Source organism: Orbicella franksi, chromosome 14, assembly GCF_964199315.1.
Source record: "Orbicella franksi chromosome 14, jaOrbFran1.1, whole genome shotgun sequence".
NCBI lineage: Eukaryota > Metazoa > Cnidaria > Anthozoa > Scleractinia > Merulinidae > Orbicella > Orbicella franksi.
Window position 1 is genome coordinate 477,027 of NC_138158.1, and position 23,247 is coordinate 500,273.

Genomic DNA, 23,247 nt, shown 5'->3' on the forward strand with positions numbered 1-23,247 from the left:
CCACCACCCGTCAACGCAGAGACTAATTTTGAGCAGCTTTAAGCCCATTTCCCAGAACTTGGGCGATATTTCCCAGCTTAAGGGACTCTAAGCTAATTTGAGAAGACTTTGGTTTTCTGTGAAATGGACGGACGAAAAATTTTTGAACGCTCACTTAAGAGCAATCTGGCAGACTTATTAACTCCCCTAGTAACTATGACTAGAAAGTGGCCAAGACCTGCCTACGTGCAGCGTGATTTTGATTAACTTTAGGCCGATTTGGAGGAACTTGGGCAATATTTCCCAGCCGAAAGGACTCTAAACTAATTCAAGAACACTTTGGTTTTCAGCCAAATGGACAGAGAAAAAAGTTTTGAACGCTTACTTAGGAGCAATCTGGCCGACATATTAACTCCCTTAGTGACTATGACTAGAAAATGGCCGAGACCGCCCTACGTGCAGGGTGATTTTGACCAACTTTCGACAAATTCCCAGCAACTTGGGCAATATTTAAAAACCCTAGGGACTCTAAAGTAATTCCACAAGACTTTGGTTTTCAGTGAAATGGACAGAGGAAATATTTTTAAACGCTTACCTAGAAGGAATCTGGCCGATATATTAACTCCCTTAGTGACTATGACTAGAAGGTGGCCATGACTGGCCTATGCGTGGCGTGATTTCGACCAGTTTTAAGCCGATTTCCAGGGACTTGCGTGATATTTTCCAGCTCTACGGACTCTAGACTTATTCGAGAACACTTTGGTTTTCAGTGAAGTGGAGAGACGAAAAATATTTGAACGCTTACTTAGGAGCAATCTGGCCGACATATTAACTCCTTTAGTGACTATGACTAGAAAGTGGTCATGACTGGCCTACGTGCAGCGTGACTTTGACCAGCTTTAGGCCGATTTCCCGCAACTTGGGCAATATGTTTTAGCCTAACGGACTCTAAACTAATTCGAGAACAGTTTGGTTTTCAGTTAAATGGACAGAGGAAATATTTTTAAACGCTTACTTAGGAGCAATCTGGCCGAAATATTAACTCCATTAGAGACTATGACTAGAAAGTGGCCGAGACCGCGCTACGCGCAGCGTGATTTTGACCAGCTTTGGACTGATTTTGAGGAACTTGGGCGATATTTCTCAGCCCAGGAGACTCTAAACTAATCCGAGAAGGCTATGGTTTCTAGTGAAACGAACAGAGGAAAAATTTTTGAACGCTTCCTTAGCAGCAATCTGGCCGACATGTTAACTCCGTTACTGACTATGGCTAGAAAGTGGCGGAGACCGGCCTACGTGCAGCGTGATTTTTACCAGCTTTGAGCTGATTTCAAGGAGCTTGAGCGATATTTCCCAGCCCTAGAGACTTTACACTAATGCCAGAAGACTCTGGTTTTCAGTGAAATGGCCAGAGGAAATATCTTTTAACGCTTACTTAAGAGCAATCTGGCCGACGTATTAACTCCCCTAGTAACTATGACTAGAAAGTGGGCAAGACCGTCCTACGTGCAGCGTGATTTTGATCACCTTTGGGCCGTTTTAAAGGAACTTGGCCGATATTCCCCAGCTGAAGGGACTCTAAACTAATTCAAGAAGACCTTGGTTTTCAGTTAAATGGAGAGAGGAAACATTTTTTTACGCTTAGTTAGGAGCAATCTGGCCGACATATTAACTCGTTTAGTGACTATGACTAGAAAGTGGGGGAGACCGGCCTACCCGGAGCCTGATTTTGACCGTCTTTGGGCTGATTTCCGGGAACTTGGGCGATATTTCCCAGCCCTAAGGACTCTAAACTAATTCGAGAAGACTTTGGTTTTATGTGAAATGGACAGAGAAAATATTTTTGAACGGTTACTTAGGAGCAATCTGGCCGACATATTAACTCCCTTAGTGACTATGACTAGAAAGCGGCCATGACTGGTCTACGTGCATCGTGATTTTGATGAACTTTGGGCTGATTTCCAGGAACTTGGGCGATATTTCCCAGCCCTACGGACTCTAAACTAATTCGAGAAGACTTTGGTTTTCGGTTAAATGAACAGAGGAAAAATTTTTGAACGCTTACTTAGGAGCAATCTGGCCGACGTATTAACTCCCCTAGAGACTATGACTAGAAAGTGGCGGAGACCGGCCTACGTGCAGGGTGATTTTGATCAACTTTGGGCCGATTTCCAAAATCTTGGGCAATATTTCCCAGCTGAAGGGATTCTAAACTAATTCTAGAAGACTTTGGTTCTCAGTGAAACGGACAGAGGAAAAATTTTTGAACGCTTACTTAGGAGCAATGTGGCAGACATATTATCCCCCTTAGCGACTATGACTAGAAAGTGGCCGAGACCGACCTACGCAGAGCATGATTTTGACCAGCTTTGGGCCTATTTCCAGCAACTTGGGTGATATTTCCCAGCCCTAGGGACTCTAAACTAATTCGAGAAGACTTTGGTTTTCAGTGAAATGGAGAGAGGAAAAATTTTTCAACGCTTACTTAGGGGCAATCTGCCCGAAATATTAACTCCGCTAGTGACTATGACTAGAAAGTGGCCACGACCGGTCAACGAACAGAATAATTTTGAGCAGCTGTGAGTCGACTTGCCGGAACTTGGGCGATATATCCCAGCTTAACGGACTCTAAAGTAATTCCAGAAGACGTTGGTTTTCAGTGAAATGGACAGAGGAAAAGTTTTTGAACGCTCACTTAGGAGCAATCTCGCCGAATTATTAACTCCCTTAGTGACTATGACTAGAAAGTGGCCGAGACCCGTCTACGCGCACACTGCTTTGACCAGCCTTGGACCGATTTCCAGGGACTTGAGCGATATTTTGCAGCCCTAAGGACTCTAAACTAATGGGAGAAGACGTTGGTTTTAAGTAAAATGGCCAGAGGAAAAATTTTTGAACCCTTCCTTAGAAGCAATCTGGCCGACGTATTAACTCCCCTAGTTATTATGACTAGAAAGTGGCCTATACCGGCCTACGTCCAGCGGGATTTTGATCAACTTTGGGCCCATTTCCAAAAACTTGGGCAATCTTTCCCAGCTGAAGGGACTCTCAACTAGTTCTAGAAGACTTTGGTTTTCAGTGAAATGGACAGAGGAAAAATTTTTGAACGCTTCCTTAGGAGCAATGGGAAAGACATATTAACTCCTTTAGCGACTATGACTAGAAAGTGGCCGAGACCGGCCTACGCAGAGCATGATTTTGACAAGCTTTGGCCCTTTTTCCAGCAACTTGGGTGCTACTTCCCAGCTCTAGGGACTCTAAACTAATTCGAAAAGACTTTCGTTTTCAGTGAAATGGAGAGAGGAAAAATTTTTGAACGCTTACTTAGGAGCAATCTGGCCAAAATATTAACTCCCTTTGTGACTATGACTAGAGAGTGTCTAAGACTGGCCTACGCGAAGCGTGATGTTGACCAACTTTGGGCCGATTTCCAAAAACTTCGGCGATATTTCTCAGCCTAAGGGAATCTAAACGAATTTGAGAAGCCTATGGTTTTCAGTGAAACGAACAGAGGAAAAATTTTTCAACGCTTACTTAGGAGCAATCTGGCCGACATATTAACTCCGTCAGTGAATATGACTAGAAAGTGGCCGAGACCGGCCAACGCGCACCGTGATTTTGACCAGATTTGGGCCGATTTCCAGCGACTTGGAGGATATTTAACAGCCCTAAGGACTCTAAGCTAATTCGAAAAGACTTTGGATTTGTGTGAAATGGACAGAGGAAATATTTTTGAACGCTTACTTAGGAGCAATCTGGCCGACATATTAACTCCCTTGGTGACTATGACTAGAAAGTGTCCGAGATCAGCCTACGCGCAGCGTAATTTTCACCAGCTTTGGGCCGATTTCCAGGAACTTACCCGATATTTTTCAGCCCTACGGACTCTAACACTAATTCGAGAAGGCTTTGGTTTTCAGTGAAACGAACAGAGGAAAAAGTTTTGAACGCTTAGTTAGGAGAAATCTGGCCGACATCTTAACTCCCTTAGTAACTATGATTAACAAAAGACCGAGACCGCCCTACGCGCAGCGTCATTTTGACCAACTTTGGGCCGATTTCCAGCAACGTGGGCGATATTTCTTAGCCCTAGTGACTCTAAACTAATTCGAGAGGACTTTGGTTTTGAGTGAAATGGACAGAGGAAAAATATTTGAACGCTTACTTAAGAGCAATCTGGCCTACATATTAACTCCCCTAGTGACTATGACTAGAAAGTGGCCACGACCGCTCAACGCACAGAGTGATTTTGAGCACCTTTCAGGCGATTTTCCAGAACTTGGGTGATGTTTCCCAGCTTAACGGACCCTAGACTAATTCAAGAAGACTTTTCTTTTCAGTGAAATGGACAGAGGAAAAATTTTTCAACGCTTACTTAGGAACAATCTGGCAGACATATTAACTCCCTTAGTGACTATGACTAGAAAGTGGCCACGACCGCTCAACGCACAGAGTGATTTTGAGCACCTTTCAGCCGATTTCCCAGAACTTGGGCGATGTTTCTCACCTTAACGGACTCTAAACTAATTCGAGAAGACTTTGGTTTTCAGTGAAATGGAGAGAGGAAAAATTTTTCAACACTTACTTAGGAACAATCTAGCGGACATATTAACCCCCTTAGTGACTATGACTAGAAAGTGGCCGAGACCGGTCTACGCGCAGACTGATTTTGACCAGCTTTGGGCCGATTTTCAGCAACATGGGCGATATTTCCCAGCCCCAAAGACTCTACACTAAGTCGAGAAGACTTTGGTTTTCAGTGGAAAGGACAGAGAAAATATTTTTGAACGCTTACGTAGGAGTATTCTGGCCGACATATTAACTACCGTAGTGACTATGACTAGGAAGTAGCCGAGACCAGCCTACGTGCCGCGTAATTTTCATCAACTTGAGGCCGATTTGCAACAACTTGAGAAATATTCCCCACCTGAAAGGACTCTAAACTGATACAAGAAGACTTTCGTTTTCAGTGAAGTGGACAGAGGAAAATTTTTTGAACGGTTACTTAGGAGCAATCTGGCTGAGATATTAACTCCCTTGGGGACTATGACTAGAAAGTGGCCGAGACAAGCCTGCGCGCAGCGTGATTTTGACCAGCTTTGAGGCGATTTCCAGCAACTTGGGCGATATTTCCAAGCCCTGGGGACTCTAAACTAATTCGGGAAGACTTTGATTTTAAGTGAAGTGAAGAGAAGAAAAATGTTTGAACGCTTACTTAGGAGCAATCTAGCCGACATATCAACTCCCTTAGCGACTATGACTAGAAAGTGGCCGAGAGAAGCCTGCGCGCAGCGTGATTTCGACCAGCTTTAGCCCGATTTTCAGCAACTTGGGCGATATTTAACAGTGATAGGGACTCTAAACTAATTGTAGAAGACTTTGGTTTTTAGTGAAATGGACAGAGGAAAATTTTTTGAACGCTTACTTATGCCCAATCTGGGCGACATATTAACTCCCTTAGTGACTATCAATAGAAAGTGGCCGAGACTGCCCAACGCGCAGCGTGATTTTCACCAGCTTTGGGCCAATTTCCAGGAACTTAGACGATATTTGTCAGCCCTAGGGACTCTAAACTAATTCGAGAACGCTTTGGTTTTCAGTAAAACGAACAGAGGAAAAAATTTGAAACGCTTACTTAGGAGCAATCTGGCCTACATATTAACTCCCTTAGTGACTATGACTAGAAAGTGGCCGAGACGGCCCTACGCGCAGGGCAATTTTGACCAACTTTGGGCCGATTTCCAGCAACTTGGGCGATATTTCCCAGCCCCAAAGACTCTACACTAATTCGAGAAGACTTTCGTTTTCAGTGAAAAGGACAGAGGAAATAGTTTTGAACGCTTACTTGGGAGTATTCTGGCCGACATATTAACTCCCTTAGTAACTATGACTAGCAAATGGCGGAGACCGCCCTACGCGCAGGGTGATTTTGACCAACTTTGGGCCGATTTCCAGACTCTTGGGCGATATTGAAAAGCCCTAAGGACTTTAAACTAACTCGAGAAGACTTTGGATTTCAGTAAAATTGACAGAGGAAATATTTTGGAAGGTTTACTTAGGAGCAATCTGGCCGACATGTTAACTCCCTTAGTGGCTATGACTAGAAAGTGGCCGCGACCGGCCTGCGTGCAGCGTTATTTTGACAGCTTTGGCATTATTTCCAGGAACTTGGGTGATATTTCCCAGCGCTGGGAATTCTAAACTAATTCGAGAAGACTATGGTTCTCTGTGAAATGAATAGAGGAAAAATTTTTGAACGTTTACTTAGGAGCAACAAGAAGCTATTTCTCAGAAAGAAATATTGTTTCGTTTCCGCAAAGATATTCAAAGTCTGAGAAAGGCCGGGGTTTTGATATCTTGTGCATGAGAAGTCCTGGGGTGAGGGGGATATGTGCTAATGCGTCGCTTTGCACCGCACTAGTAGTAGTAGTATACTTTATTTACCCTCGGATTGTAGAGTAGCTTTAACAGCTAATGTCTCCGAGCATTTCATCAGCACAATGGGCAGAGACCAGACCACAACACCGGGAACTTCGTACCCTGCACTGATCTGCTCAGTTGCCAGAGCCTGGGGTTTTTCGTCCAGGTGAGGTTTAGTACTGAACCTATAGTAAAAGAGAAAGGGCTAATTAATTTAAGTTCTCTACACGTGTATCAGTTATTACAGTCAACGCGCTTCGAAATGTATTTACTTGTGATACTTCACTTTGACTCTGCCCTAGGGAGGGGGGTGCCCCCTTATATCGGCTATATAGGTGTGTCCAGCGACAGAGGGACATGTTTTTTAAGACATTTTAGTCAGAAGTAGGGTATCGATATTGGTCATTTTGGTCTCAAACTGGGTATGGTTTTTGCACTCTAGTCTTGAATTAGGTATGTTTTTTTAGAAGCTACTCTTTTCATCATTGTTGATACGACCAGCAACTAAAGCCATTCACAATACCTCTAACATCATTCTGTACAAGAGAACTGTGGCAGGTCTGAAACAGGGTATTAATTTAAGGGTCAGGCCATAAATAGGTTAGATAAATCGCAGACGTTGGTCTTAATAGGGTAAGTGCTTTGGGAAGCGGGCCGCACAGCCCTGCCAAATTTTTCAGAAAGTCAAAGTATTGTGTGTGAGGCCAAATAAAGCTAAGAGGCAAAAGCATCTGACGTATAATTTTTCCATTTCTGTGCCGAACTGTCCTTTATTCGAATGGATGCGGTACTCTACGTTTCGTTGTCAGTGACGCAGTTTATTTTTTTTTTCAAAAAGGATGCCTCATGTGTGACGACAGCTGTGCAATTATTCCTCCACTTTCGCTTAAATATTATGAAGCTAAAATACAAATGCTATCGGTGTTTTCATGGAAACCAGCTCTTGAAATGCAGCGGTATGTCGAAATACAAATTTTCTTATTTTTTAAAAGCGCGCTCTAAGAAGTAAAGCTACTGGAATTGTGGCGGAAAATTAGAGAAATTCAACTAAATCTGGAAATTGTCAACACCTACGATATGAAGAACACCTCATAAAACAGCCATATTGTGCCTATTTTGCAATATACCAAGGTTAATTAAATTGCAATATGATGAATAAGTTACCTTCCACACTATATTGTATCTGTAGTATCGTCCAAACGCACCAAATTAAATGCATGTTCTTTTCCCGTAAGCAGCCACAGAAAAGGGGCGGGATTGTTATTCCTGACACGTGTTCTGATTGACCAAAATTATGTCGCCGTGGTTGTGATCTTAATCACATTTAAATCAAGCACGAAAACAGATATCTTCGTTTCTCTAAAATACATCACTTCAGTAAGACTTAGGAACATTTAAGTCGCCAATTATTTGTACCTGCATGACATTTTAATTTCCTTTTCTTTCCGTGTCACGAACTGATAAAATTTAGTTTCGAGAAGTTACTTTTGCTGAACATGTTTACCTTGTGAATTACAAGCGTTTACCCTGATAACATTCATACCCACTATGTCAATAAATCACTCTGAAACGGAAAACAGAACCATTTCTTTGTTGAACTAAACAAAACTAACTGCTTCCATCGGCTTAAAATATCGCATTGGTGGACAAATCGCGTAGTGTGGCAGTGTCTCTACTTGAATGAATGAATAAATGAATGAATGAATGCTTTATTTAACGTGGATATACGCTTAGCTTTAGGGCTAGTTTACAGGTATTCCACCTAATAACTAATGAGAAGCTAACAACTAAACAACGCTAATATCAGGTAAAAATCACAAATTAAATACTGATTAAAACTAATTAAAAACTATTATAAAAATAGTGATAAGTTAATAAAGATGGTGAATTTTAAGCTCGGTAATGAAATGTGAAGGTGAATTAATCAACATGACACGAGCATGGGACAAAGAAAAATTCTGAGTCCCCGACAGGAATCGAACCCATGACCTCCCGAACACAAGGCGGGCGCTATATCTACTGAGCTACGAGAACTCATGGAAAGCAAATTCATTTAACTGCCGTATTTACATTAACAATTATGAACTTTAATCTGATTGGATATTACAAATCACTATGTAAATAGTTCACCCCTGAACTGAAAACAATCCCGTTTCGTTTCTGAGGAAACGAAACAAAAACTGCTGGAAAAACATAGGCACGCAAGGCGTGCAAGAATTATTTTTTTTTGTGACGTCTTGGAGATAGGAGGGCATTCATGGAACTGTTTACAGTACTGATTTAGTTAATTTGACAAGTTTTCTTTGGTTGCGATGTACAGCAAGAAAGAAACTGGGAATTTATGATGTACATACGATGTTACATCGGTAATGGTCAGATAACTAAATAGTAAGCCATAAAATGTTTGACTGAACAAACTACAGTAATCTGACACGTCTCCAGATTAATGAAGATACCATCTTATTTTCTAACAAGCAATTTGATTCGCTCTTTGATACAACCCACACTGTGATTGGTGTGACACGCGCACACGCATAACTCCCTCACTCACCGATCACATAGCCCTTCCAACCCCCAAGAAGGATTTTTGCTCAAAAATACCCAAGTTAAGAGAACTTTTCGCATTTTATACGAGTCGTAAGTTTATCCTTTTACACGACACAACGCAACAACACTACTTCACCGAAAATAGAAAGAAAGAGAAAAAAACCTCTCTGACACGCTGAAAGTCTGATTTAATTAAATTGTACTTTAACTTGGTGCCACGCATTTTTGAAAGAACATTTGAACAGTTTTCATACTTTTTACCTTTAAAAATATCGGACTGAGAAGAATGTCATAAAATGCCCATCAAATAAAATATATTTGCATGCAACAAGAACAAAACAATCGTTACTTGCACTTACTATTGTAAACGTTAGAACTGTTTCAGATCTAAATAGTCTCGTCTCCTTTAAAACATGTCCTAAGAACTAGAAGGGACAATTCGTGACCTCTAATTGAATTTACTCCTTGTGAAAAACAAAAGTATCAAGTTACCTTTGTAACTAAAAATAAAAATATCTCGTGCCAATTGCATACTATTAACTCGTGGACTGTTTCAAAACACAAGGCTTATCTCGTTCATAACTAGCCATCATCACACTGAACAATATGCACTCTAAAACAACCCAATGTATGTATGTAACTGTCACATTCCGCTCCAAACCGGACTAAAAATCACAAACCGGCAAAATACACCTCAGTCTTTATTTTTCAATTACCGCAGTCCTTGTGTTTATTACAATAAAACGCTCAAGACTTCATATACCTCACTTAACTTATCTTGAACAAAAATAATTTGCTTTTTCTTCAACTAAAATTCGTGTTGGTTATTAATGTGAATAAGCGAAAACCCTGATAACATTGAAGAGAAGAGATTTAGTTTCATTAAAACGTACCTTCTCATTCCAGTACTAAACAAGAACCCATTATAATTGTAAAGTCGTATTAAACAGAATAATATCTTTTTGTTCTCTTGACGAAATTAATCGTAGTCTCTTCGCTTTTCACGGTGAAACTTAATGGATGCTGAAATTGACGACACGCCTGGCACATTCATTACGGACTCTGCAGCAATATTTCGGTATCAATACAACACGCAAACGATTTGAACCTAAAATACAATTGATCCTATCATAGAAACCACATCAACTTGTTTTTCATTCACATCAGATCTTAAACATAGTAGACTCAATTCAAAAACTTATATGATGGGAAACGCTCAACCTTTATTCCATGCTCGTAGTTATATGCCAAACACTATGTTTCTTTGACTGATTATCCAGTTGCAAATGACTATCAAACCCGCCCACAAAATCCTAACCTAACCCACAGAAAATGTCGAAGTAAGCCCAATATATCAATACTTCCTCCTCTTTTAAAAACTGTATCGGGATCAAATCTTCTCACATACCATTTACCTTTACAACAAGAAATTTGATTGGCTGTTTATAGTAGAGCCAATCTGATTGGTGTGACATACATAGATCACTCACTCACTCACTCACTCACGCACGCACGCACGCACGCACGCATACATACCACGCACGTACGCACGCACTCACTCACTCACTCACTCACTCACTCATCCATTGACCCGTCCATAATATACCCCGACGCGCCGACTAAGAGGTATTTTTTTTTTTACAAAAAAAATAATAACTCAAAAAATCGCGCAAGGGGAGCTATGGCAAAAAAAAATCGAGTACGTGCTTTCTACTATCTGGGTCCTATTTTTGATGCTAAAAAAAATTTTTGCCAGCCAAAAAAAAACATCATGTACAACCTAAGGGAGAGAAAAAAATCATGCCCAAAAAACTTGGCCACCACCCCCTCCCCTCCACCTCTTCAAAGAACTAAGGGTCTCTCCCTAAAGTTATCGGACGTTGTCAAAGTCCATCTGATAATGACATTCGTGGACATGGTGCACAACTTTAGAATAGTCATCAGACATCAAGACAGCCTTTTTTTGCTCCTATTAGGTCCATTTCGAATCAGTATCATTTCATTTCATTAATTCTAGATTGTTATTGCATTCCGTGCTACCTTTGTTGCAGACTAGAATGGTTTCAATCAAAAGTAAATTTTTTTGGAGCCGTAAATTATCTTGAACTCCTCTAGCATAAAGCAGGACAGTACCATTAAGAATGTTGCTGGAAATTGATTATAAGCTCACACATTTCAAGTCAGTTAGCTCAGATTAACTTGACAGTAAAAAAATTTTGCACCTAGTATAATCTTTCTTCAAGTGATCTTGCCCTCAAAAACTGAATGCAGGCCTTAACTTGTTTTACTTAATGCATAATCAAAGCAAACAGTGACATGACATGGCCAGATGGCATTAGTGTTCTTTTCTGGAGTGTGCAACTCAAGGAGATTGTTGAAATTCAGCCTACATTACTACTAATACTACAAAAAAATGAATAACCTGGGCAATTTGAAGGATTTTCTTGAATTCTAAGTTCCACAAGAATATAATTCTTCGAAGGGTAGATTACAGCATTGCAACAATCCAAAGCAACTGTTACTTGAACTAAAGCTCACCTGTTCATCTTTGCCCTCCTTCAGTCCATCTGTTCACTTGCTCATGGCTGTGCCTTTTGGGAATATTGTCAGTTTAAACTTTATCATCCAGCTTCTTTGCCTGAAAAAAAAAAAAGAACAGCATACGGATTTAGCTAAAAAATAAAATTGTGTTGTTCCAGAAAATGCCCATTTGCCTCTTACAGGGTTTTTGTTTTGAAACTTCCAGCTCCAATGGAAATTCCAGCTTAGCTTCATACTTTGCTTTGAACATGTTTGCTTTTGAAAACCCTCCTCCTCCTTAGAATTTCCAACAACTTTCCTTGGGGCGAGTAAATCTGGAACTGTAAAATTCTATATTAAATTTTGTACAAAAATTTCTCTCTCGTCTCAGGCAGGGCCCAGAATAGGAGTCAATTAACTAATTATGTCCAGCTTGATATGGGGATTTAACCTATCCAGCCTTTACTTTCCCAGCCATGTTAGCTTTTACCATCACAGCATAAAATTTTTCAATGTTGGTTCTGCACTCAGAGATGTAGCTAAGAAATAACCAAGCTGGCTCATTAACAAGTCTAGGCTTAAATTTTTGGCTCCTTATTTCTAGTTAGGGATCTACAGATTCAAGCATTTTTTGCTTTTCTATAGACTCCCTCATCACCTAAATTGCAAGAAACAGTTTACATGTAAGCTTAAACAATCTACACAAATTAGGTGATGGAAGCAAGAGAACTGAAGATCAAGTTAAAAGTTAACCCACATCGTTATTTCTAGTGAAATTCCAGGTGTTCATAAGCCTTCTTTCAGGTGGTGAAATAAGCTCAAGCCGGCTCTTAGCTACATCCCAAATCATTTTGGTATGACATCTCATACAAATAGTATGGAATTGTGTACTAAAACATTGAAAGAAATGTCCCTCCCACATGGAACCACACTCAATGTCTTTTAGCTTCCTCTATAACTTAAGCAAACTCAAATATAGAGATTCTACAGAAATGGACGATTTCACAGGGTCATGTAGCAGCTACTTGCAAGGTCTCAAATCAATGGCTTGATACCCTTTGAGAGAACAATAAAACAAACAACAGAAACAATCCCCCTCGCCTCAAAACAATAACAGCTGTTACACTATGACAACAAATAGAATTAGAAACTTATGAGCGCAGCTACACTTCCGATTCCACAAAGTTCAATTAGTTCACATAACTACGTTGCTATTGATTCGAAAAATTACACCACATTGCTTGAAAATCCCCTCTGCTGTCCTCTAAAATGAGCAGTACATTGCCATTCTTAACCACCTCTGTTCACTTCAGTCTTACGCTTAGCAACAGAAGGCATTCTTGAAGCCACCTCTTAAAGACTCTAGACTATCTTCTGCACTTTCCACCAATGCTTTTATCAATCAATCAATCAACCTATATTTTAAAGCAACAGTTTTCAAAGCTACAAAGGTTGTGGGGTCAGTTAACAAAGGATCTAATGTGCTCATGGACTCACACAATCAGCAGTTCTAAACAGAAGATTTTTGTAAGAATCATTACCTTGTGGTGAAAATGATGCTCCATTTGTCCAGTGAAATACCATATTCACAATAATTTATGTGGTTAATAGGACCCCACCTAGGTTTCAATTTCATCAATTTCAAGCTTAGCTTCTTCTGAAACCTTTCCAATACGCCGAGCAGATTCTTGAAAAAAAAAGACAATGTTAGGATTGGAATGAAACAAATGTACTTAATGTACTGCAATGAGGGCAAAATAAACAGTGTCTGCAACATACGTGTATCAATACTTCAACAAGTTGATTCATCCATTATTGACTGATCAATGATCTGACTGATTGACTGGCTGACTGACTGACTGGCTGACTGACTGACTAACTGACTGACTGACCAACCGACTGACCGATTAACTGACTAACTTACCAACCAAATGTATGACTGAACAACTGACTGACCAACTGACTGACTGACCAACCGACTGACTGACTGACTGACTGACTGACTGACTGACTGACCGACCGACAGATGAACAGACTGACTGTTTATCTGACTCACAGACTGATCATCACTCAAACAACTAACTCTCTAATCTGACAAAACACTAACTGACTAGCAGGATGAGTCATTGTCTCACTGACTATGGGGCTGATCAAAACCAAAACAACTGACTGAATGATGGACTGTCTATAAGTCTGCCTGTCTGTCGGCCTGTCTGTCGGCCTGTCTGTCGGCCTGTGTATTCATCTGTCTGGCCAAATGTATAACTACATGTATCTACATGAGTAACTGACAAACAGGCTAAGATAATTATTAACATCTACACCTGTAGACTATTGTAAAGCCATACTAGATCAGCACCACCAGATGGCAGTCTGACAGACAGACAGATAAATAGCCAGAGAGGCAAACAGAAATGACAAAACAGACATCGAGTCAAGAGTAATTGACATGTGATTTGAACATCTAATTCTACAATTCCTACCTGCATTTGTCTCAACGGACCTGTCAGTTTGGGCAATTCATCAATCTGCTTACGAGAGAAAAAAATCAGGTGACTTTACCCATGCAAAACTGCCACAAAACTGATAGAAACTTCAAAGTGCTACAATAAAATCACAAAGACGTGATTCACCTGCACGAGGCACCATTATTGTTACAGGCACAAGGATCACGGTAACAGGTGACTTAGGACTTGATGACAGCCATAAGAATAACAACAACAAAAACCTATCAATTTGCTACAACACCTTTTGTCAGCTTCTTACTTCCCCTTACACTATCTCATAAAAACAAAAGTCTATAACGGGAAAGCAGTTACAATCTCACATGCTAGTGACTGAATGCAGAACTCTACCTTTTCTTTAAATGTGAAACAGCTGAGCAATCCCACACACTCCATTGAAGATCATCACTGCGAGTAACAGCTCATCTCCACTATACACAAATCATACAATTATGACATTAGTTTTGACATAGATTATGAAGTTTTTGGGTTCATTTCATATTGCTCAAGAAAACACGGCCACCTAATTACCAATATAAACTATGCGTTCATGTAGTTTATAAAATCGACATGACTTTATCATTGGCCATCTTCGCTTCACCTCTATCCTTTATTGAACTTTACATATTTTCTGAATATAAAACTGCATAAGGCTGGTAATAAACAGTGTCCAGATCGCAACACAACACAACAACGCTGGTCAGCATGCATGCTTAGAAAAAGCATGGTTTGGTGGAGGCAGCCATTCTGAATAATGTTCATGTCCAACAAATTTAACCTTTGTCACATTGCCCCAACAATTCAACTGTAGAGAACTGTCTTGCCCAAGAATACAACATACTGCGCATCAAACATGGACCACTTTATCCCAAATTAGTGACTACATCACTACAAGTGAATACATTAAGTGTCAAAAGTGTGCAAGGTACATTGTACTGTTTTTTATCAGCAACAAGTGTTCTTGAAAAGAAATCTTAAATGCGGACTGTATAATACTCCGTTCAGCTAAGTGATTCCATCTCCCGCAGCAGTTCTTCAACTACACTCTTCAAGGATGGAATAATAAGAATCAAATGTATTCCTGCTCAGTTCATAGTTCCTTGCATGAACTAACATTTGATAAATTAGACTTTTCATGCTCTGGGCAAAAATGCCAGAACAGCTCTTCCAGCTAAAAGAGCTGTCATGACTGATTCTTGCTCCGGTTTTAACATATAGTAATATTATTGTTGTTTTCTATTGAGTTCTGTCAAAGTGCCTGATCTCTATAACAAAACTTGCATTACAGGTCATGCACAAGTGGTATGCAAATTTCAGCAGGTTTGCGAAGAGATCGGGTCCCATCATGGAAAACAATTATTGTGGTTCTTATTCTGTTAAAAGCTTTTGGTGTCCATTTCAAAGTTTTGTCAAGTTTCAAAAGAAGAAATGAAGGAGTGTCTGATAACAATTACAGCTACAGACTTAGAAAAGGGGAGCAAAAACACTTCCTGAATCAAAACAACAAGATCTCCTGCATTTAGCTGCTGAGTTGTTTATAACGAGTCATTCAATATGAACCCTTTTCTTCGGCAGTTCGAATGCCTGGCATCATCCGTTTCAAATTTTTCTGTAGCAGTTTGAACAGGCTGGCATCATCCGTTGGAAAGTATTTCTTTAGCAGCTCCAACACCTTGTGTCATCCATTCAAATTTTTTTGTCAGCCCTTTGAACAGCTGGCATCATCCGTCCGACACTTTTCATTAGCAGTTCAAACGGCTGGCATCATCCATTCGAAATTTTTTGTAAGCCGTTCTAACAGCTAGCATTATCCGTTCCAAATTTTTTGTTAGCTGTTCAAACGGCTGGTATCATCCATTCAAAATTCTTCATTAATCAGTTGAACAGCTGGCATTATATGTTCAAAATTTTTTCTGTGCTGTTAGAATGGCTAGCATTACCCGTTCACAATTTTTCCCATGCTGATTGAATGTTTACAACATCCGATCCAAATTTTTCCATGGCCGTTCAAACAATGTTTGAAACCACTTTAAGCCGTTGAAACATCCATTTCTCATCCATTCATTAGCTGTTTGTTAGCCCTTTATTTTGACCGTTGAACGGATATCTGTTAGTGTACATATTCACACGAGGTCACATATATACATATTGAAAAGCATACTTGCTCTATAAAATGACAGTTTCCTTTAAACAGGTTATTTACAACATCACTTTCTTACCTCAGACACTCTGCACAGCATATTTCTCAGTCTGCATTTTTCACAACACTACAAGGTATAAAAAGAAATTAAATGAAGGAAAAAGGAAACATGGTATTTTGTAAACCATACATGTAACTTCTGGTCAAATAAGTTAACATATATAGATTTAGCCAAGCCTAAAAGCAGAGCTCCTGGGCCGGGTTGTTCAAAGCCCGATTAAGCTAATCCAGGATTAGCGAGAATTTTGATTTGAGTTTTGTAACTTTGCAGTGAGGTTTTTTATGTCCATGTATATTGTTTGGCCTTCTGTTTTTAGTGTAAGTAATCTCAAAATACACAAAACAAAAGCAATAAAAAAACAATAGGCCACGTTCAATATATCAATATTCTAACATGGCTCCGACGATTTCAGGACAAACTTTTATATTTGGTGTTGTTTCCTCTGTATCAAAGTCTCTTTTCGGAATTGAGAGAGAAAATTTACAATTTACAATTTTGACCCAAAAGCCTCAGAGCCATGTCAGAATATTGATATATTGAACATGGCCTACTGTATATAAGAAAAATTTATACTTTGGTTAACATTTAATCCCGGGTTAAAGTTAACTGGCTTCTGAATGACCTGGCCCTCTTTACAAAAAGTTAACCTGACATGACCCTGTGGTCCAATGCCACCACCATTGTGCGTACACATCCATGTCCACAACCAATACTGCTAACCATGATAACTACGAGAAAATCAATTCATGGGTTTCCTTTTCTTTCCTATATGAGTATAAGGTTACACTTGGCAGCCTTTAAGGTCATTGAAGCTCCACTATTAATGGTAGTATTGTAGCTGTTTTGGCTGAAGCAGCAAAAATCTCCAGGAAAGACAATGGACAATCTTTAACACATACAATTGAGAATTGATGTAGTTAGCTGGCAAAACAATGCAAGGTGTGCTTAAAACTGAAACAGAAATTTGGTGGAAAGAAGTGATACAATGAATAAACAACAGCCTACAAAAAAGCTCCAGATGGCAAAATAAACTTAAGCTCATCTCAGCTTAGTATGCTTAAGATTATCCACTGCCACTCCCTTCTAGCAAAATACAGCAAACAATTTCTTCAGGCGTCTTTGCTACAAAGATAGGAAGAAGCGGAGGGTTTATGGAAAGCCTCCAGGCTCAGACAGAACGGTAAAGACATGACTGACACCATCAAAGGAACAAAACAAACTGGTCATACATTTAAATAACAACCAAATTACACTCACCAGCAACCTGGACCGAGTTATTTTCCATTTTTATGGACAGGGACTCTTAACTCCCTTAGTGACTATGAGTAGAAAGTGGCCAAGACCGGTCTGCGCGCAGCGTGATTTTGACCGGCTTTGGACCGATTTCCAGGAACTTGGGCGATATTTCTTAGCCCTAGGGAATCTAAACTAATTCGAAAAGACTTTGGTTTTCAGTGAAATGGACAGAGAAAATAATTTTGAACGCTTACTTAGGAGCAATCTGGTCAGAATATTAACTCCCTTAGTGACTATGACTACGCCCAGTGTGATGTTGACCAACTTTGAGCCGATTTCCAAAAACTTCGGCGATATTTCTCAGCCTAAGGGAATCTCAACTAATTTGAGAAGGGTATTGCTTTTAGTGAAACGAACAGAGGAAAAATTTTTGAACGCTAACTTAGTAGCAATCTGGCCGACATATTAACTCCATCAGTGAATATGACTAGAAAGCGGCCGAGACCGGCCAACGCGCAGCGTGATTTTGACCAGATTTGGGCCGATTTCCAGCAACTTGGAGGATATTTAACAGCCCTAAGGACTCTAAGCTAATTCGAAAAGACTTTCGATTTGTGTGAAATGGACAGAGGAAATATTTTTGAACGCTAACTTAGGAGCAATCTGGCCGACATATTAACTCCGTCAGTGAATATGACTAGAAAGCGGCCGAGACCGGCCAACGCGCAGCGTGATTTTGACCAGACTTGAGCCGATTTCCAGCAACTTGGAGGATATTTAACAGCCCTAAGGACTCTAAGCTAATTCGAAAAGACTTTGGATTTGTGTGAAATGGACAGAGGAAATATTTTTGAACGCTTACTTAGGAGCAATCTGGCCGACATATTAACTCCCTTGGTGACTATGACTATAAAGTGTCCGAGACCAGCCTACGCGCAGCGTAATTTTGACCAGCTTTGGGCCGATTTCCAGGAACTTACGCGATATTTTTCAGCCCTAGGGACTTTAAACTAATTTGAGAAGGCTATGGTTTTCAGTGAAACGAACAGAGGAAAAATTTTTGAACGCTAACTTAGGAGCAATCTGGCCGACATATTAACTCCGTCACTGAACATGACTAGAAAGTGGCCGAGACCGGCCAACGCGCAGCGTGATTTTGACCAGATTTGGGCCGATTTCCAGCAACTTGGACGATATTTAACAGCCCTAAGGACTCTAAGCTAATTCGAAAAGACTTTGGATTTGTGTGAAATGGACAGAGGAAATATTTTTCAACGCTTACTTAGGAACAATCTGGTAGACATATTAACTCTCTTAGTGACCATGACTAGAAAGTGGTCGAGACCGGTCTACGCGCAGACTGATTTTGACCAGCTTTGGGCCGATTTTCAACAACATGGGCGATATTTCCCACCCCCAAAGACTCTACACTAATTCGAGAAGACTTTGGTTTTCAGTGAAAAGGACAGAGGTAACATTTTTGAACGCTTACTTAGGAGTATTGTGGCCGACATATTAACTACCGTAGTGACTATGACTAGAAAGTAGCCGAGACCAGCCTACGTGCCGCGTAATTTTCATCAACTTTAGGCCGATTTCCAACAACTTGAGAAATATTTTCCACCTGAAAGGACTCTAAACTAACTCCCTTAGAGACTATAACTAGAAAGTGGCCGAGACCAGCCTGCGCGCAGCGTGACTTTGACCAGCTTTGAGCCGATTTCCAGCAACTTGGGCGATATTTCCCAGCCCTAGGGACTCTAAACTAGTTTGGGAAGACTTTGGTTTTTACTTAGGAGCAATCTGGCCGACATATTAACTCCCTTAGTGACTATGACTAGAAAATGGCCGAGACCGCCCTACGCACAGGGTGATTTTGACGAACTTTGGGCCGATTTCCAGACTCTTGGGTGATATTGAAAGATTCTAAGGACTCTAAACTAACTCGAGAAGACTTTGGATTTCAGTGAAATGGACAGAGGAAATATTTTAAAAGGTTTACTTAGGAGCAATCTGGCCGACATATTAACTCCCTTAGTGGCTATGACTAGAAAGTGGCCGCGACCAGCCTTCGTGCAGCGTTATTTTGAGAGCTTTGCCATTATTTCCAGGAACTTGGGTGATATTTCCCAGCGCTGGGAATTCTAAACTAATTCGAGAAGACTATAGTTCTCTGTGAAATGGACAGAGGAAAAATTTTTGAACGTTTACTTAGGAGCAATTTAGCCGAAATATTAACTCTCCTAGTGACTATCACTAGAAAGTGGCCACAACCGGTTAACGCACAAACTAATTTTGAGCAGCTTTGAGCCGATTTCCCAGAACTTGGGCGATATTTCCCAGCTGAAGGGACTCTAAACTAATTTGAGAAGACTTTGGATTTCAGTGAAATGGACAGAGGAAATATTTTTAAACCCATAATTAGGAGCAATCTGGCCAACAGATTAAATGCCTTAGTCATTATGACTAGAAAGTGGCCGCGACCGGGCTACGCGCAGGTTGATTTTGACCAGCTATGCACGAATTTTCAGGACCTTGGGCGATATTTCCCAGCCCTAGGAGCTCTAAACTAATTCGAGAGGACTTTGGTTTTCAGTGAAATGGACATAGGAAATATTTTTGAACGCTTACTTAGGAGCAATCTGGCCGACATATTAACTCCGTTAGTGACTATGGCTAGAAAGTGGCGGAGACCGGCCTACGTGCAGCGTGATTTTTTACCAGCTTTGAGCTGATTTCAAGGAGCTTGGGCGATATTTCCCAGCCCTAGAGACTCTACACTAATGCCAGAAGACTCTGGTTTTCAGTGAAATGGCTAGAGGAAACATCTTTTAACGCTTATTTAGGAGCAATCTGGCCGACGTATTAACTCCCTAGTAACTATGACTAGAAAGTGGACAAGACCGACCTACGTGCAGCATGATTTTGATCAACTTTGGGCCGTTTTAAAGGAACTTAGCCGATTTCCCAGCTGAAGGCATTCTAAACTAATTCAAGAAGACCTTGGTTTTCAGTTAAATGCAGAGAGGAAACATTTGTTTGCGCTTAGTTAGGAGCAATCTTGCCGACATATTAACTCGTTTAGTGACTATGACTAGAAAGTGGGGGAGACCGGCCTACCCGGAGCCTGATTTTGACCGTCTTTGGGCTGATTTCCAGGAACTTGGGCGATATTTCCCAGCCCTAAGGACTCTAAACTAATTCGAGAAGACTTTGGTTTTATGTGAAATGGACAGAGGAAATATTTTTGAACGCTCACTTAGGAGCAATCTCGCCGAATTATTAACTCCCTTAGTGACTATGACGAGAAAGTGGCCAAGACCCGTCTACGCGCAGACTCGTTTGACCAGCTTTGGGCCGAGTTCCAGCAACATGGGCGAGATTTTCCAGCCCCAAGGACTCTACTCTAATTCGAAAAAACTTTGGTTTTCAGTGAAAAGGAATGAGGAAATATTTTTGAACGCTTACTTAAGAGTATTCTGGCCGACATATTAACTCCCTTAGTGACTATGAGTAGAAAGTGGATAAGATCGGCCTGCGCACAGCGTGATTTTGATCGGCTTTGGACCGATTTCCAGGAACTTGGGCGATATTTTTTAGCACTAGGGAATCTAAACTAATCCGAAATAACTTTGGTTTTTAGTGAAATGGACAGAGAAAATAATTTTCAACGCTTACTTAGGAGCAGTCTGGCCAAAATATTAACTCCCATAATGACTATGACTAGAAAGCGCCTAAAAATGGCCTACGCGCAGCGTGATGTTGACCAACTTTGGGCCGATTTCCAGCAACTTGGGCGATATTTCCCAGCCCTAGAGACTTTACATTAATGCGAGAAGACTTTGGTTTTCAGTGAAATGGACAGAGGAAATATTTTTGAACGCTTACTTAGGAGGAATCTAGCCGACATTTTAACTCTCCTAGTAACTATGATTAGAAAGTGGTGTGATTTTTACCAACTTTGGGCCGATTTCCAGGAACTTGGGCGATATTTAACAGCCCTAAGGACTCTCAACTAATTCGAGAAGACTTTGTTTTTTGAGCAAAATGGACAGAGCAAATATTTTTAAACGCTTGCGTAGAAGCAATCTGGACGACATAATAACCTTTTGAATAGTAATTAATGGTCGTGCTCTTTGTACCACACTTTGTGACGTCATCAATTTAAATGTCATCAGATATTCTTGATAACCAGATAGTAGTCCTAGACTAGCCCTTTCCACACAATGGTCAGGTTTAGATATCGACGACATTCCGACATCGCAAATCGAAAAACAACGTTATCAGTTTTGGTGCCAAAACGGTGGTACAATGGTCCACAACGCCTATGATTGATCAAGGTCCATTTCTAGCCTTCGCGCGTAATTAACTTCCAACTTTTCACGGCAGCCAGAAAGAACATACAATGAAAAAGGTAGCCAGTGTAAAGGGGCCGAGAAAAACAGAAAGGAAAGGGCCAACAAACAAAATTGAGAACGGTTAATGGCAAAAAAAAAGTCCAAATTTTGGCTTATGCGCATGCCCGGAATTGAAGTTTTCCTCAGGTTTGTACCTAATCCTCCAAAAATCTCCCCTTTTAGTTTAAAACAAAGCTTTTTTTAGCAAAACATAGGCTTATTTAGCGTCATGGCAGCTAAAAAATCTGACTAAACGGTTAAAAACGGTATTTTTTGGCGAAAGTTTGCTATTCAAAGGGTTAACTCCCTTCGTGACTATGCCTGGAAAGTGGCCATGACCGGCCTACTTTCAGCGTGATTTTGACCAAGGTTTGGGCCGACTTCCAGGGACTTGGGCGATATTTTGCAGCCCTAATGCCTCTAAACTAATTCGAGAAGACGTTGGTTTTCAGTAAAATGGCCAGAGGAAAAATTTTTGAACGCTTACTTAGAAGCAATCTGGCCGACGTATTAACTCCCCTAGTGACTATGACTAGAAAGTGGCCGAGACCGGCCTACGTGCAGCGTGATTTTTATCAACTTTGGGCCGATTTCCAAAAATTTGGGCAATATTTCCCAGCTGAACGGACTCTAAACTAATTCTAGAAGAATTTGGTTTTCAGGGAAATGGACAGAGGAAAAATTTTTGAACGCTTACTTAGGACCAATGTGGCAGAAATATTAACCCCCTTAGCGACTATGACTAGAAAGTGGCCGAGACCGGCCTACGCAGAGCATGATTTTGACCAGCTTTGGACCTATTTCCAGCAACTTGGGTGATATTTCCCAGCCCTAGGGACTCTAAACTACTTCGAAAAGACTTTGGTTTTCAGTGAAATGGAGAGAGGAAAAAGTTTTGAACGCTTACTTAGGGGCAATCTCCCCGAAATCTTAACTCCGCTAGTGACTATAACTAGAAAGTGGCCACGACCGGTCAACGCACAGAATAATTTTGAGCAGCTTTGAGCCGACTTGCCGGAACTTGGGCGATATATCCCAGCTTAACGGACTCTAAACTAATTCCAGAAGACGCTGGTTTTCAGTGAAATGGACACAGGAAAAGTTTTTGAACGCTCACTTCGAAGCAATCTCGCCGAATTATTAACTCCCTTAGTGACTATGACTAGAAAGTGGCCGAGACCCGTCTACGCGCAGACTGCTTTGACCAGCTTTGGGCCGAAGTCCAGCAACATGGGCGATATTTCCCAGCCCCAAGGACTCTACTCTAATTCGAAAAGACTTTGGTTTTCAGTGAAAAGGACAGAGGAAATATTTTTCAACGCTTACTTAGGAGCAATCTGGCCGACATATTAACTCTGTCAGTGAATATGACTAGAAAGTGGCCGAGACCGGCCAACGCGCAGCGTGATTTTGACCAGATTTGGGCCGATTTCCAGCAACTTG

At 40.7% G+C, this 23,247-nt stretch overlaps 2 protein-coding genes across 6 annotated transcripts in view; both read right to left on the minus strand.

Annotated features, from left to right (window-relative positions):
* LOC145468406 (uncharacterized) overlaps positions 1-23,247 on the minus strand; it is a 116,004-nt gene that overhangs the window by 78,374 nt on the left and 14,383 nt on the right. The window lies entirely within an intron of this gene.
* Positions 5,807-23,247, minus strand: part of LOC145468404 (uncharacterized) — a 37,814-nt gene continuing 20,373 nt past the window's right edge. Inside the window, exons 1-7 of one of the 4 annotated variants that reach the window (XM_081452105.1) lie at positions 16,819-16,847; positions 16,190-16,237; positions 14,322-14,401; positions 13,950-13,997; positions 13,008-13,153; positions 11,485-11,584; positions 5,807-6,584 (exon numbers count right to left, since the gene is read on the minus strand). In XM_081452105.1, coding sequence (XP_081308231.1) covers positions 11,518-11,584; positions 13,008-13,153; positions 13,950-13,997; positions 14,322-14,366 — 306 coding nt within the window. In that variant the 5' untranslated portion in view covers positions 14,367-14,401; positions 16,190-16,237; positions 16,819-16,847 and the 3' untranslated portion in view covers positions 5,807-6,584; positions 11,485-11,517. Of the gene's footprint in view, positions 6,585-11,484; positions 11,585-13,007; positions 13,154-13,949; positions 13,998-14,321; positions 14,402-16,189; positions 16,499-16,818; positions 16,848-23,247 lie in introns of those variants that run through there. The other 3 variants (XM_081452104.1, XM_081452103.1, XM_081452106.1) reach the window with 3 other exon arrangements.